General features: G+C 47.3%; 1 protein-coding gene across 1 annotated transcript; it reads right to left on the bottom strand.

Moving 5' to 3' along the window:
* Positions 1 to 3,584: 3,584 nt before the first annotated feature.
* Positions 3,585 to 14,951, bottom strand: LOC121003419 (glutathione S-transferase P 1). The gene is made up of 7 exons (XM_040435262.1): positions 14,936 to 14,951; positions 10,553 to 10,588; positions 9,866 to 9,972; positions 5,063 to 5,150; positions 4,623 to 4,726; positions 4,442 to 4,549; positions 3,585 to 3,814 (listed from the first exon to the last, which is right to left on the bottom strand). Coding segments are annotated over exons 1-7 (633 nt in total). The 5' UTR covers positions 14,937 to 14,951; the 3' UTR covers positions 3,585 to 3,625.
* Between the last annotated feature and the right edge of the window lie 313 nt (positions 14,952 to 15,264).

Raw genomic sequence — 15,264 nt, 5'->3', positions numbered from 1 at the left:
CTTATGTCGAGACATAACTGATTCTTTTGCTCTGTGGACTGAAAATTTGTTATCAGGAATCTCCGCGGGGGTGGACTGCGGAACTCTATTTTCACTCCCTCTCGGATTGTACTGAGAATCCAGTGATTCTGAGAGACCCGAGTCCAGGCCTCCCAGAACAAACTGAGTCTGCCCCCGACTGGCCTGACGTCATTGTTTGTCTGTGTTGGAAGATGGGTTAAACAAGAAACCCCTTCCTCTACCTCCTTTGGGGTAGCTCCATCTCCCCGTTTTACCTTTCCCCCTCTGAGAGGTTGGAAACTGTTTGGAGGGTTTCCGAAAGGGCTGAGGTTTCTTTACTTTTTCCTCTGGGAAGCCTTTCTTTTTGTCGGCCGCACTTTCTAGGATGGAGTCAAGGACCTGACCAAAAAGATAGGACCCAGTAAAGGGGATTGCACAAAGTTTATTCTTTGATGCAATGTCCCCTGTCCAAGACTTGAGCCAGAGCGCCCGTCTTGCTGTATTTGTGAGCGCATCGTTCCTCGCCGCAAACCTAATTGATTCTGCCGAGGCATCCGCCATGAAAGAAGCCACCATTTTTAACAACGGTAAGGAATCTAGAATTTCCTCTCTGGATGTCCTCATCCTAAGATGATTTTCTAGTTGATCCAGCCATACACACATGGCCCGGGACACTGAGGTAGCCGCAATATTTGTATTTATAGAGGCAGCAGAAGATTCCCATGCTTTCTTTAAAAGCCCATCCACCTTACGATCCATAGGATCCTTCAGCTGTGAGGAATCTTCAAAGGGAATGGAAGTCTTCTTCACCACCTTGGCCACCTGAATATCCACTTTTGGTATCTCGTCCCAGAGTTTTGTTTCTTCTGGGTTAAAGATCAACCTGTTTTTGAATTCACGTGGTACATAAAGCTTCTTGTCACCCTCTTCCCATTCATCTTTAATTAGATCAGTCAGGTTAGCGTTGACGGGAAAGAGTTTCCTTTTCTTCGCTCTTAGACCGCCAAACATCTCGTCCTGTATGGTGCGCGTCTGCTCCTCTTCCTCTACCGCCATTGTTTGTCTAACAGCTGTCAGGAGAGGGTCTAGATCTTCAGCCGAAAACCGGAATCTCCTAGGTTCCTCTGATAAGGAAGGGGTCTGATCTTCTTCCAATTCGTCCGAATAGTACGTTGGTTCTTCCTCTGAATCAGAGTCCACCTGTACTCTAGAACGTTTCGCCGGTGGGGAAGAGGGGACCGGCAGAGAAGAGGGGACTGGAAGGGACGGGGGCTGACTTGCTCCTGCCGCGCTCCTGCCGCCTGTATCTCCTCCCTCACTATTGCCCTTAATTCTGCCAGAAAGGATGGTTGCTCCTCCTTTAATATTTTTGCCAAACAATCAGTGCATAGGGCCTTCTTGTATGACTCCGCCAGCTTCTTGGCGCAGGTCCCGCATTTCCTTGGTCTCTTCTTGGAGTCACCATGCGGTTTGTGACCTGGTTCTCTTTCCACCTTAACAGAAGGGGGAGAGAAAGATATAGAAACAGGGCCTGTCAGAGAAACCCTACTGTGTAGGACCTCACTTACATTTCCCTGGACGAGGGGGTCTGCAGTGGCATCTAGCTTCGCAGATACCTGGGCCTCCATGATGTGTGCTGCATGCAGAATACATCACTTTTTTAAAAGGACTTACCGCTCGGCTCCGCCTCCTCTTCTGGGGGACTCATCCTAGGAGAATCGACCCCACATGCGAGGCCCCAGAATCCCGAGGCCTCCAGCATGGATGCGCGACGCCAGTTGCTTCCGGCTTCCTCGCGTCACTTCCGGTCACGTGGGACGTGACGCGTCGCGTCATCAGAGAAGCGCCGGAGTCGATACTGTGCCCAGAGATCCCGCAGGAGAAGCGGCAACAGCGTCCCCATACCGCGGCTTCAGGATACAGGTACCGGGAATGCTAGGGGACCTCTTCCCCGAGAGGTGCTAGCTTTGGGCCCCATCTGAGGCTGAAGAGGAGAGGCACAAGCCCCCCGACCAGCCTCGGCCCATATCTCTCCCCACTAAAAAAAGCAGGGAAACTCCTCTCTGCTCCTATCACTGTAGGGACAGGAAGAACACTGGTATGAGGGGTGGGGAGGGGCCTTTTAACCTCTCTCGCTTCCTGTCCCTACAGAGGTCCAATAGGACATCCTCCAGTGGGTGCTGTCATGGAGGGACGTTCTGGAAACAGTAGGTGCAGCTCTCCACCTGCGTGCCCACCGGTGATGCAGGTGGAAGTTCCCTACAGCAAATGCTTCTATAAAGTGCAAAGTGATTGGGAGGGGGGGGGAATTCACCAACTTTTTAATGACATTTTCTGAGATTACATTTAATGACCTATATGTTTATGCACATAAGATCTTCTTAACGAGCCAGTTATATTAGTGTGAAAACCCGCTTCAACACAAAAAAGATATTTAATCAGCACAGCAAACTCCAGTCCTGTGGGCTGTTCCACACGAGATATGGACGCAGGAGGACCAGCTCTTCACTTTGCTGGAAGACAAAGCCAGTGCTTGGTACTCATGTCACACTTTTTTAAATAACGCCTGCACACCCACCCGTCTTCTACTATGGAGCTCATCAAAATGCTACAGTCTCCACCCTGGACAGGCGCAGTCTCTACATTAGTATGTCGGCTGTCCCCACTCCACACACCATTATCCTTCCACTATACTCCTTGTGGAAAGTGGTTTTCTTTATGTCTTGGCGACCCTTAGACTGACCTATGTAGCACCGATAGGATCGCATAGCATTATATTGATTTATGATGTACTGTCTAACACTGACATAATGCTGTAGGTCAGGACGAGAGCCCGCACACGCACACTGCAAGTTCAATGCACTGAACTCACTCATGTGAAACCAGCCTAAGGGCCCATGCACATGTATATTTTGCGGTCCGAAACAAAACCACATCCGCATTGGATCCGTATTTTTTGCAGATCCATTGTAAGAATGCCTGTCCTTGTCTGCAAAACGGACATGTTTTTTGCAGAACGGAATGCACACAAGTCATTTCAGGTTTTTTGTGGACCCATTAAAAAGAATGGTTCCACATAGACCTGTAAAAAAAACAGAATGAAAAAATAAAATCTATATCTATATGTCTTTATACTCAGTTTCTGTGGGTGTAGATTTTTTGCAACTCTAGGTTTGCAGATGTAGCTAACGTGCGAGTCGTGTTGTGGCCCCATTCATTTCTACACGAGTACTGCTACACTGCAACCAAGAGCACCCTGTAGCTGAATACTAACACATTCTAACAACCCATTGTAGGCAACCATACTGCAGATATGGCCCTTGGTAAAAAGGAGTTTGACACCCGATCTAAATCCATCCAGGGAAGATTTAAAAAAACACATACCACCACCTTTCAAAATATTTTATTTTTCAACAATCCAGGAGAAACCAGTAATAACTATTCACATCTTATATCTAGTAACAACCTACAGTAACATGGATGGTAAAACTATCAGAGGTGCCAATAAAATTCTCTTTAGGACACAAGGAGAGTGGCAGTAGGCACATCTACATACATTACTAGATTCTGATTTTACGGTTTTATTGTAGTCTGGATTCATAACCTTTTCCACTTTCCTCAATGCTCACTGCTTGCCATTGCCATTGATTGGTCTCTTCTTGTGGGCATCACTGGAGAGATATGCTTCAAGCTTGGGACGGCTACTAATGCGTTTGACATAGGCACAGAGGAGTGGGAAGCCTGAAAGGCAGTCTGGTGCCAGAACAAGATGGTTGTGCAGAAGATCCACCAGGTTGTAATCGGCAAAGGAAATCTACAAAGCAATAGGGAAATAATGCAGTTAGATATCACAACTTTAGGAGTCAACGACTTAATGGGTATTCCGGCCCAACCAGTTGCTCCGTTCATTTCAGGAGGGTACAGGCCCCACCACCCCCCTGCATTTCTTAATTGTTCAAGTCACCCTGAATTCATGGTCAGTTCGCAGAAAGGTCTAAGAGGGGAACCAGAATGGAGAACATAATACAAGTACTGAGCAGATTTACTGTCAGCTGGACTATTAAACAATGAATGGCCCTGATAAGTGAAGGAGGCATTTCTCTATCTCTAACATACATTTCTCCTCCTCACTTGTACTATGGATTTATACAATGCGTTTCCATGGTAACAGACTACAAACAATCATCCTGCTGTCATACAGTTTTCCATGTGTCCCTTACTCGCTGCTAAAGTACTGGAGCAACAAAGTTGGTTGTGAAGGTGTGCACAACTTTTAGATCTTTATGAACACGAGTATTCCTATGTGGACTTTCCATTTCTTGCAGGCTCTCTAACAGCAGCCTGTGTCAGTGACAGAATTACTTTTTTTTTAAATCAATTTTCCGATCAATAGCCTGTCAATTAAATAGTCCTAGTATAACTAAAGCAAATCAATACTCACATGAGCTCCTACCACAAACCCCTTCCCCTCATTATTAGAGGCAAGCAGACGTTCAAAGTGACCAAGGTCAGTGGGCAGAGCCTTAACGTAATCATCTTTTCCATTCTCCTAAACAAAAAAGGAAACATGAATCTTCTGAAGAGGAAGACATTTCTCTGTCAGACTTCTGGGTGTCACTCACATAGTTCTGATAGATCATCTTCAAATACTTAAGCCGAAGATCTTCCACGCCGTCATTAACCATGTCTATGAGGCTTGCCTCACGAGGATTTTTCCCATACAGATCTACAACCCAATCATAGTTCAGAATAAGTAAATATATGCAGAGGGATCCACAAGCTCAATACATGAAAGAATAAAAGAAGCTCAGACAACTGAGTTGCTCCTGATCCCCCAGTCGTGTGGATTAAAACATCTGGCAACGGGGTGGGGGGAAACAGCCAATAGCAGGCCATGACGGGGACTAGCCTCCCTCGAGTCACCAGGAGATGCAGCTGTGCGGGGGATCAGGAGCGGCGCAGGTGCTGGGGAGGTGGGCAAGTATAATCTAAACGAGGGGCCTGGGCATGGGGGGGGGGGGGCATATGTTAGACTTTGTATAACCCCTTTAAGTTGTAATACCATGATTCCTGGCAAGAAGGCGCAACATGGCATTGGACTGATACAGAGTGAAGTCTCCATCTTTAAATCCTGGAAGTTGGCCATACACCTACAAGGAGAAAATAAGACAAGGAACTGTAAGATAGTTTGACAGCACTGAATGTGTTAACTACAGCAAAATTCCTGGCATCGATGGGATCTGATTGATGCAGAAGACAACAAAAAAAAAACCTGTGTAAAGAGTACTGGTCAGGTCCCCACATCCAGTGATGAAAGCGCTCCTTCCATGCATACAATCAATAGGGATGAACGTAGGGAAAATAGAGGAAACATGGGTACTGGAAGTGGAGCATCTAGGGCAGGGGACAGGAACCTTCGGCACGCCAGCTGTTGTGAAACTACAACTCCCAGCATGCTCCAATCATTTCTATGAGAGTTCTGAGAAGAGTAGAGGAAGCATGCATGCTGGGAGTTGTAGTTCCACAACAGCTGGAGTCTCCCTACTCCTGGTTTATAGTATATGGACAGGAAGGAACACAGGAGAGGTGAGAATTGATGACCAAACCTAATGATAAGCAGGGTGTTCTAGTGGTGATAAATAAGGGCCTTAGACTGAGAACATAATATATTTATTAACATTTAAAAATTTACATAAAATTACTCAAATATTAACCACATTCTGGAATGGCCTTTCAGAGATGGCAGCTGCCGAGCGGGTGGCCTGCTGTCAGTGACAGCAGGACACCCCAGAGAGCAGGCAGGGACCATTCCTGTAGGTCCCTGCCTTCTAGATCACTGTATACACAGCACTCAACGAGTCCTGTCCAGGCCCGGTGGTGATGTGACTGTCAGGGGAGTGCAGGAGCTGACAGGTCTTCCACAGATCACGATCAGCCCTGCACTGAGGCCATGACGAACTTGGTCTATAGGGCAGGCAAATACCCGGTGGAACACCTTACCTTCCTTATGGTGGGGGTGATCAATGCATGGAACCAGTTTGTGGTGGTGAGGGGACAAAAAACACAAAACGTATGGTCCCCAGTTTTGCCCCTATGGAGAAACCCTAAACTCCCAGAATTGCCTTCTCTCTCAGACTGAGTTCTGGCTGCAGAGGGGGATTAAATACCTCACCCAATTGTATGAGGAGGGGGTTTTAAGACTCTCTCAGCTCTACAGGCCAAATACAATATACCACGCTCATCCCTCTTTTGGTTTTTCCAACTGAGGCATGTATGAGAGTCTCAATTTGGGGTGGGCCCTTTGCGGCTGGAATATGGGGAGAGAAAATTGCCAGGCGAGTAGAACATGGTAAAATGGTCTCTGCCTTCTATGGGACACTAATATCCTATCAACCTTTGCCTATAACTAAAGCTTTCGTCAAATGGAAAGAGGATATCACGAATTTAGACTTGCGGCAGGAGAGGGAATTAGCCTCTACATGGAGATTGGTGATTTGTGCGCGGGATCAGCTGATTCAGGCTAAGTGGATACACAGTATATTTGACTCCTGTGCGTCTAGCTCGCATATACAAACTCAGATATCTGTACCAGATGTGGCATTGGCAAGGGAACGTTAATGCACATGATTTGGGAATGTCCAGTTATTGCAGACTTTTGGGAAGATGTGCACAGATCTCAATTCCAGACTGGGTCTCCCGGCAGTTATATCCCCAGAAGTTAGTCTACTGGGCCTTGTCAACGACATTATTCCTACCAAATACACTACAATCCTTTATAGGTTACTACTATTCTATGCTAGGAAGTCCATCCTGCTAAATTGGAAGCCTCCAAAGAGTCCCTCCTTATCCCACTGGACTCCACTCATCAATGCAACTTTACCCATGTACAAATTGACCTTTGAAGCTAGGGGTACACCAGACAGGTTTGAAAAGATTTGGGGCCTCTGGTTGAGTGCCAACTCTGTATCGGAATAACTCAGACACAACTCTGGTGTCTGCAGGTTGCTGCCCGAGTGAATGCGGTGTGAATGTCTGACAGTCTTCGATAGCGACCAATTATATCCAGGACAACTAGGATTAAGAGTTAAAGGTGAAATGTACGGTTTCAACATCTTAATGCTACATAAAGCCTTCTCCTGACTGTCAGTTACGGTAGATGAAAGTAATTGTCCTTTTTATTCTGTTTTGAATGTTATTGTTTTGTTGTTGTAAACTGGGGAGGGGGGGGGGGTATACTGAACTCCAGGTGGCAGCCCTACAATCTGCTCTATAGAAGCGGAGGCCCTCTTCCCAGGAAGTAGAGACTGATCTAGTAGAGTGAGCCCTGAACCCTGATGGCAGAACAGCTCCCTTGGATGAGTTTATGCCAAGTAAATAGCTTCCCTTATCCATCTAGCAATAGTCTGGGAAGATGCAGCAGAGCCCTTCTTAGCACCCTGAAAGGAAATCAACAAACGGGAAGAGGACCTCCAGGGCTGTGTGACCTGCAGATATTGAATTCAACATCTCCTCACATCTAAACAATGGAACTCCGATTTTTTCTTCTCTTTTTAGAGAAGCACAGAAGGAGGAAAGAACTATCTCTTGGGAACGGTGAAAAGAGGAAGACACCTTTGGCAAAAGAAAGATCAGGAGAAATAACCACCCTAGCCAAGATTTTTAAGTAAGGCTGGTCAATGGAAAGAGCAGCAATCTCACTAAGGCCACTTTCACACGGGCGAGTTTTCAGCACGGGTGCAATGCCTGAGGTAAACGCATTGCACCCCCACTGAATCCAGACCCATTCACTTCAATGGGGCTGTTCAGATGAGCGGTGATAGTCACGCATCACTTGTGCATTGAGTGAAAATCGCAGCATGCTCTATATTCTGCGTTTCACGCAATGCAGGCCCCATAGAAATGAATGGGTCTGCATGAAAAATCACAAGTGCTGATGCGGTGCGATTTTCACACATGGTTGCTAGGAGATTATAGGGATGAAAGCAACTCGGACCCCATTAAAGTGTATACACTATTATTTTCCCTTATAACGGGAAAATAATAGCATTCTAATACAGAATGCTTACTAAAAGTGGATTGAGGTGGGGTTTTAAAAAATAAAAATGAACTCCCCTCATCCAATTGACTGCGCAGCCGGCATAATCTTCTTGCTTCTTTCAGGACCTGCAAAAGGACCTCTCTTCATTTAGCAGGACCTGCGGTTATGTCAAAGGTCCTGAAAGAAGCAAGAAGACTATGCCGGCTGCGCGATCAATTGGATGAGGGGAGTTCATTTTTATTTTTTTAACCCCCCTCAATCCACTTTTAGTAAGCATTCTGTATTAGAATGCTATTATTTTCCCTTTATAACCATGTTATAAGGGACTGCAAACAATAACCGACAGCAATTGCGTGCCTACTCTCGGTTTTCCCTGCAATGCACACACAACGCATCCGTAGCAAATCTGGGATGCCCGTGTGAAAGAGGCCCAACTCTTCTAGCAGAGGTCATCGCTAGGAGAAAAGCCAGCTTTAGGGAGAGCATCTTAGGGGAAATGCTGTCTATTGGCGCAAAAGGATCTGACATCAGGGCTGAAAGAACCAAGTTTAAATCCCAAGGAGGGATCCTATTTCTGCAAACTGGGGATAACTTAGAAACTGCAGTGATGAATCCTTAGGACAGAAAACAGAACTGGAGGTGGAGAGGGTGGTCCCTCTTTTAAAGGGTTTCTGTCACCTGAAAAATGGTATTAAGCTGGCTGACATTAGCGATGTGCTAATGTCAGCTGAACATACCTATACAAACCTATATTAGAGCCATCTCACTGCCTGAAGCCATTGAGATTTTTTATAATATGCTAATTAGCCTCTAGGAGCGAGGGGGGGGGGGCATTGCACCTGCTCCTAGAGGCTGTTTGCCCACCTCTTTTCACACCCGTCTCTTGATTGACAGGGCCAATAGATACTCACACCAGGATGATCCTCCATTTTCCGCAACACTAGTGCTTTACTCAGCAGTCTGAGGTGTCAGTACTCAAGATACTTGCATTAACCCCTGCTGCACAGTTTCTTTACCTCCAAGGAGGTCACCCCCTGGTCCATCACTGGTTCTGTACACCCTTCCAGCATACAGTCACCACACATCAAGTTTGCAGACTTGACACTCATGCCACCTGTAGGTACAGTAGACTCCTGGTTGCCACTATCTGTTATGGTGACATCCTTGTCATCAACCATGAACTCTAGGAGCACACATGAGCAGTCCCCTCATCTGAATTAAAGGCATTCTGTCACCACTAGTGAGCGTATACAACTGCTCATATGGCACTGTAGGTCTCCTTGAGGGCATTCTAACCAGAACTGTAGAGGCAATCTAAATTTGTGCCCCTCAAAAAACGATTTCATAAATATGGCAATGAGCTTGTAAAAAGAGTCCAAGGGGCGGAACTTAGCGCTCATGGAGCCCGGCCGCACCCATTCTTAGAGAGCCCTGCTCCTTCCCTCATCTGCTATTCTTGATATGCGGACATCACCCTGCCGCAGCAGTAAAAAAAAAAATAATCTTGCGCATGAGCATCATCTAGTGCGTTTGCCTGTGCGCGCTGAATAACTCAATAACTGATCTGTGCAGTTTTTACAGTTGTGTGTATGGAGCGATCTGCAAAATAAGGGCCTAATAGGGGATCTGAACCTGCGCTCCTCTAATCACTCATTCTGTTACTGTAAATCTGACAGGCAGTCTATTAGGGTGAGAGGAAACACTGAATGCAGCAGTATACCAGAGCTGGCATCCACAAGTGATGGAGCGGGCACAGACCCCGATCCCACGCCATCACCTTTTCTACATTTTACCATTATACTTTGCCCATGAGGGGTTTCATCTTACCGCAGCTTTCTTCAGATCCCCCTTCTGCCAGTCATCAGACGTTACGACTTCCTCCTTCCATTGAGCTCCCTGGTCAGCCATGAGCATTCGCATAGCTTCACAACGACCTGACAAAGAAAACAAAGAGAAATAACTCACCCCAAACCCCTGCAGACCACAATGCAGTTCTCCCCCAAACGTTACAAAAATGAAAATCCAGTCATCTTCTATTATAGCCTCTTCCTTACAGCAGCCCGATATCCTGACTAGGGCCAAGCTGCAGTACCAGACACAAGCGTTTGGATGTCGCTCTGTGAGGAATTCTGCCCCTTTCACACCAGTGGATGCTGCGCAGGTAATCTGCTGTGTGGAAGACCGCCAAGCCCCGCTCCGGACAGCAGAGACACGGAGCAGTAACATGATTTATAATGCTCCGTGTCTGACCTTTTTACTACAGAATCACGGTGACAACTTTATCTTACCGTGATTCTGTAGTAAAAATATCAGAGGGGCACGGAGCATTATCAATCATGTTACTGCTCCGTGTCTGCTGTCCAGTGCGGGGCTTGGCGGTCTTTCACACAGCGGATTACCCGCACGGCATCCGCTCGTGAGAAACAGCCCTTGTAGGTGCAGCTGACCGTAGTGGACCATCAATGTAAAAATGCTTTAAATGGTTTGGTTCTAAGAAAGAAAACCTCTACTTACCTCTGGCATTAAAATAAATGATGGTGTATTCAGGCACTAAAGAGCGAGAAGAGAGACAGGCGGTATTAATTGGTGGTAATGCTACATGACTTCTGTATATGCCGGTTGTTACAAGTTATCCCTAAGGGGTCATGCACACAGCCGTTGTAGTTTTTGTGGTCCGCAGAACACGGATACCGGCCGTGTGTGTTCTGCATTTTGCAAAACGCAACATCCAGCCCATAATATAATTTGTCTGTTTTATGGACAAGGATAGGACATGTTCTATCTTTTTTTAGGGTGCCACACTCGTACACGGCAGTGCCGATGGCTGACTGAGGGAGTCCCCTTCCTCTGAAACCACTTAGACGCTGTGGTTGCCATCAACTAGCATCTAAAGGGTTAAACTGCCGGGATCAGCGCTTCCACCATTCGGGCGGGACTCCCGCTCTCCACTGTCCAGGAGACCCATGCAGCACTTACATCTTAAAGGGTTTCTACCACCACATTTTGACCTAATTAGCTGTCAGACACTAGCGATCTGCTAGTGTCTGCTCTACCTAACCATGCTATTGTAATTCCTTTCTGTGCAGCGGTTACCCTAAAAAACGTAGTTTTATTGGTATGCTAATGAGCCTCTAGGTGCTATGGGGGCGTCTTTTCAGCACCTAGAGGCTCCGTCCACTCACTATTTCCGCCGCCCAGCGAGCTCCAGCCCGCCCCTCTCCTCTAGATTGACAGACTACTTCTCTGCATCTCAGCCGAATTCTCGCACCCGCGCCGTGTGCTTCTGTATTCGGCGCAGGCGCAGTGAAGATGCCAGCACAGGGAAACGATCACTGCGCCTGCGCCGAATACAGAAGCACACGGCGCAGGCGCGAGAATTCGGCCGAGATGCAGAGAAGTAGTCTGTCAATCTAGAGGAGCGGGCTGGAGCGCGCTGGGCGGCGGAAATAGTGAGTGGACGGAGCCTCTAGGTGCTGAAAAGACGCCCCCATAGCACCTAGAGGCTCATTAGCATAGCAATAAAACTAGGTTTTTTAGGGTAACCGCTGCACAGAAAGGAATTACAATAGCATGGTTAGGTAGAGCAGACACTAGCAGATCGCTAGTGTCTGACAGCTAATTAGGTCAAAATGTGGTGGTAGAAACCCTTTAATGACCGCTGTAAAAAGGCGTATCGGCGGTAAGGCAGTTTCCTAATGTTTTTTGCACCCTTGGCAGTTCTGAAATGCCAGCTTTCACTGGGTTTAACGTTTTCCCATAATAAAACATATGACTTTCATAAGCAAGTCTGGCAGCTGTCTAAAGTTAACCACTTCACTGCCAAAGCGCTGATACTGCAGGGAGCAGGTGTGTAGGAGAAGCAGCCAAGATGGAGAACAGCCATTGTGAGGAAGACATCCATGGAGAACAGCGTGCGGCGATTTGCCAGAAGCTCAGTTACACCCCCCCCCCCCCCCTCTGCACAGACCATGAGCAAAAGCGTGAGCGCCATCTAGTGGCTGCTGACATGTAGCTTCCTTGTCGGATGCACTGTACAAGCAAGTACTGGGGGACTTTAGGAGTACAACTGGAAACCATATGACTTCTATTGAACGCAATTTAACACCTTAAAGGGGTTGCCTAAAAATCTCAGACAACCCCTACAAGGTCTTTAAAAAAAAAAATTAATTATATTAACCCCTTACTCCAGCGCCATTCTCTGTGCCACTTCCCACTGCATGTCACCGAGTACCAGGATGTGCCTGGATCCAGTCACTGTCCTCAGCTGTAGACCACCAAGGACAAGGATTGGCCAGACGGTCAGGTACAGCAGCAAAGCGCGCTGAAGTAACGGGTGAGACATTATATGGTTTTTAGGTCATGCCTGCTGATGTTAGGAGCGTACATCCCAGCACCACACAGCAGGAGACCAGAAGACCCCCGTTACATCACAGTATTAGGCCCCATGCACACAGCCGTATCCAGAGGCATCCTGCCTTCTCCCCTACGTCCCACCATATGCCTATTTTCCCGCAAAACTGACAATCGGACGTTCTATTTTTTGCAGGCCATGGAATGGGCATATTGTTGAGGACAGTGCGCCGTCCCCATTGAAATAAATAGTTCTGCATCTGATTGTTAAAAAAAAGTGGACCTAAACAGGTCTGCTGCCCAGAGACTGTCGTCCAACTTTCCAGTGCCAACTACAGTCCATAGGAGGGCACAGAGCTGCGTGCTCCTCAAAGCATTCCTAAGGCCTCATGCACACAACCGTTTTTGTCCGCAGCGAGCAGCAGTTTTTGCGGCTTGGATACAGAACAATTCACTTCAATGGGGCAGCAAAAGATGCAGACAGCACTGCGTGTGCTGTCCGCTAGGGGTGGGTGATATGGCCTAAAATCCATATTGTAATATAATTTTAAGCATGTGCAATATGCAATATATTGTTTTCTATATTGGGGGAGGGGGGGGGTGTTTAAATTTTATTTAAATCACTATTAGCCTCCTTAAGGGCTAGAACCCTTGTCATATTCACCCTAATAGAGCTCTATTAGGGTGAATAGGACTTTACACTCTCCCTGCTGCCCTGTGCTTTGTGCACACAACAGCAGGGAGCTGACCATGGCAGCCAGCCTCTCATGTGCCCCCCAGCCTCTCCCTCTTATCAGCCCCCTCTGGTAACTCAAACCCCCCCTCCCTCCCCAGTATTAATTGGTGGCAATGACCACAGGGTCGTCCCCCCTTCCACATCATTGGTGGCAGTGGGCAGTTCCGATCGGAGTCCCAGCAGTGTAATGCTGGAGATACGATCGGTTACCATGGCAGCCAGGAGTCACGCTACTGAAGTCCTGGCTGCCATGGTATGTTAGTGAGCAGCATTATACTCACGTGCGCCGTGGCCGCTCCTTCTCATAGGTCTGTACGGCGCATTGCTAATGCTATAAGCATTAGCAATGTGCTGCACAGACAGAAGGAGCGACCAGCGGCCACGAGTATAATGCTGCTCACTAACATTCCATGGCAGCCAGGACTTCAGTAGCGTGGGGGGGAGGGGGGGAACCCTGTGGGATATGGCCGGCACATTCATTGGTTGCGCAGTGGCCACAGTCCCTCCCCTCCTCCTACTCTGTTCTAATTGGTGGTCAGCAGCAGCTACGCACAGTGGGGAGGGAGGAGAACATGGTGCGCGCCGAGAGCGCGATCATATCGCGGTCCAGAGATATAAGCAATATGCACAAAATCCATAACGAGGCACAAATTTATATCGCCTACCCCTACTGTCCGCATCCGCTGCTCCGTTCCGTGGTCCGCAAAAAATAAATAAAAATTGTATATAGTAAAAAGAAGTTGGAATGGTCACTCTTATATGGAAATATAGGACACTTTATTAAACATATATAATGAAATCATGTGCAATAAAATTACAATAATTAAAACTAAATGTTTCTTTAAAGACTAAAGAAACATTTAGTTTTAATATTTTATTGCACATAATTTCATTATATATGTTTAATAAAGTGTCCTATATTTCCATATAAGAGTGACCATTCCATCTTCTTTTTACTATATACTTCAAACTTTGAGGGGTGACTCAAATCCTGGTTTGGAGCACCTATCCTGAGAGAATAGAGGTGAGCGAGTCCTTTTTTTGAATCTACTAAAAATTATATATAACCAGTCCTATTCTTATCAGTTTTGCAGACAAGAATAGGAAGTTATATTAATGGCTGTCCGTGCCATTCGACAAATTGTGGAACGCACAGACGCCATCCGTGTTTTGTGGACCGCAAAACACACAATGGTAGTGTGCATGTAACCTAAGGAAGCTCCACATAAAACTACAAATAAAGCCGTCATATAGCCCCAGCCATTGGCCTAGCAGGGCTGAGTGAGCGCAGGGGTCTCATACTACACAGCCATATGGCGGATATATTCTCCCGAGGAAGCTTTTTCCCTCCTATGGTTCCCATTGTGAATGGCAGGGCACAGTAGCACTGACAGGTCTATAGGCACAGCACCCTCTGGACTGCCCCACCATGACACATGCCTGGAGCACAGCGCCCCCTCTAGGTTACATCTGTGTAATGGAGGGCTGGGATCACAGCACAAGTGGCTGCTATAGGCGTCACACCCACTTAAAGGGGAACTCCTGCACTGGTAAAACAAACTCCAGGAGCTGATGCCGGTGACCACTGTATACACAGCTCATCCTGTACAGCAATGCAAAGTCACCCATGGAAAACGGGACGCAGAAAACTACAGCACTTATCCTTAGTTTCTAGTCCATAAAAGTGTAGGGAGTCTACAGCAGACATCTTCCATTACAGATTCCACTTCCCTCTGATGAGCCGTAAACACCCAGACTCAGCGATAAGAGCCCGCGCCCTATCGTGCAATGCAAGCGCTGAGGCGTCTTACTGTTGTCTTGCGGTGAAATCCTCAGGCACAGGAGTCACAGCCGGAGAACTGCAGCCAGGTGAGGCGGAGGCTTTATAGGCGGCGGAGGGGGCGGAGCTGAAGGCGGAGGCAGACTGCGCCTGCGCGGCGGCTCCTGTCAGTCACGGCGGCAGCCTCAGGCTCGGCTCCTCTCACTGCAGGAGGGCAACCAGGCTGTGCTGCCCACCTAGTAAGAGCAAGCCAGGGCAGGGCAGTGGTCTGTGCCCCCAGCAGCCGCCATCAATCATGCAACAAGGTCTTGCTTACATGAGACAGTTTTGTCGCGTTTTCTTTTTTTAAACAAAATCACT

Source organism: Bufo bufo, chromosome 6 (assembly GCF_905171765.1).
Source record: "Bufo bufo chromosome 6, aBufBuf1.1, whole genome shotgun sequence".
Lineage (NCBI taxonomy): Eukaryota > Metazoa > Chordata > Amphibia > Anura > Bufonidae > Bufo > Bufo bufo.
Note: the sequence above shows the minus strand (reverse complement) of the source record. Positions and strands in the feature narration are given on the sequence as shown.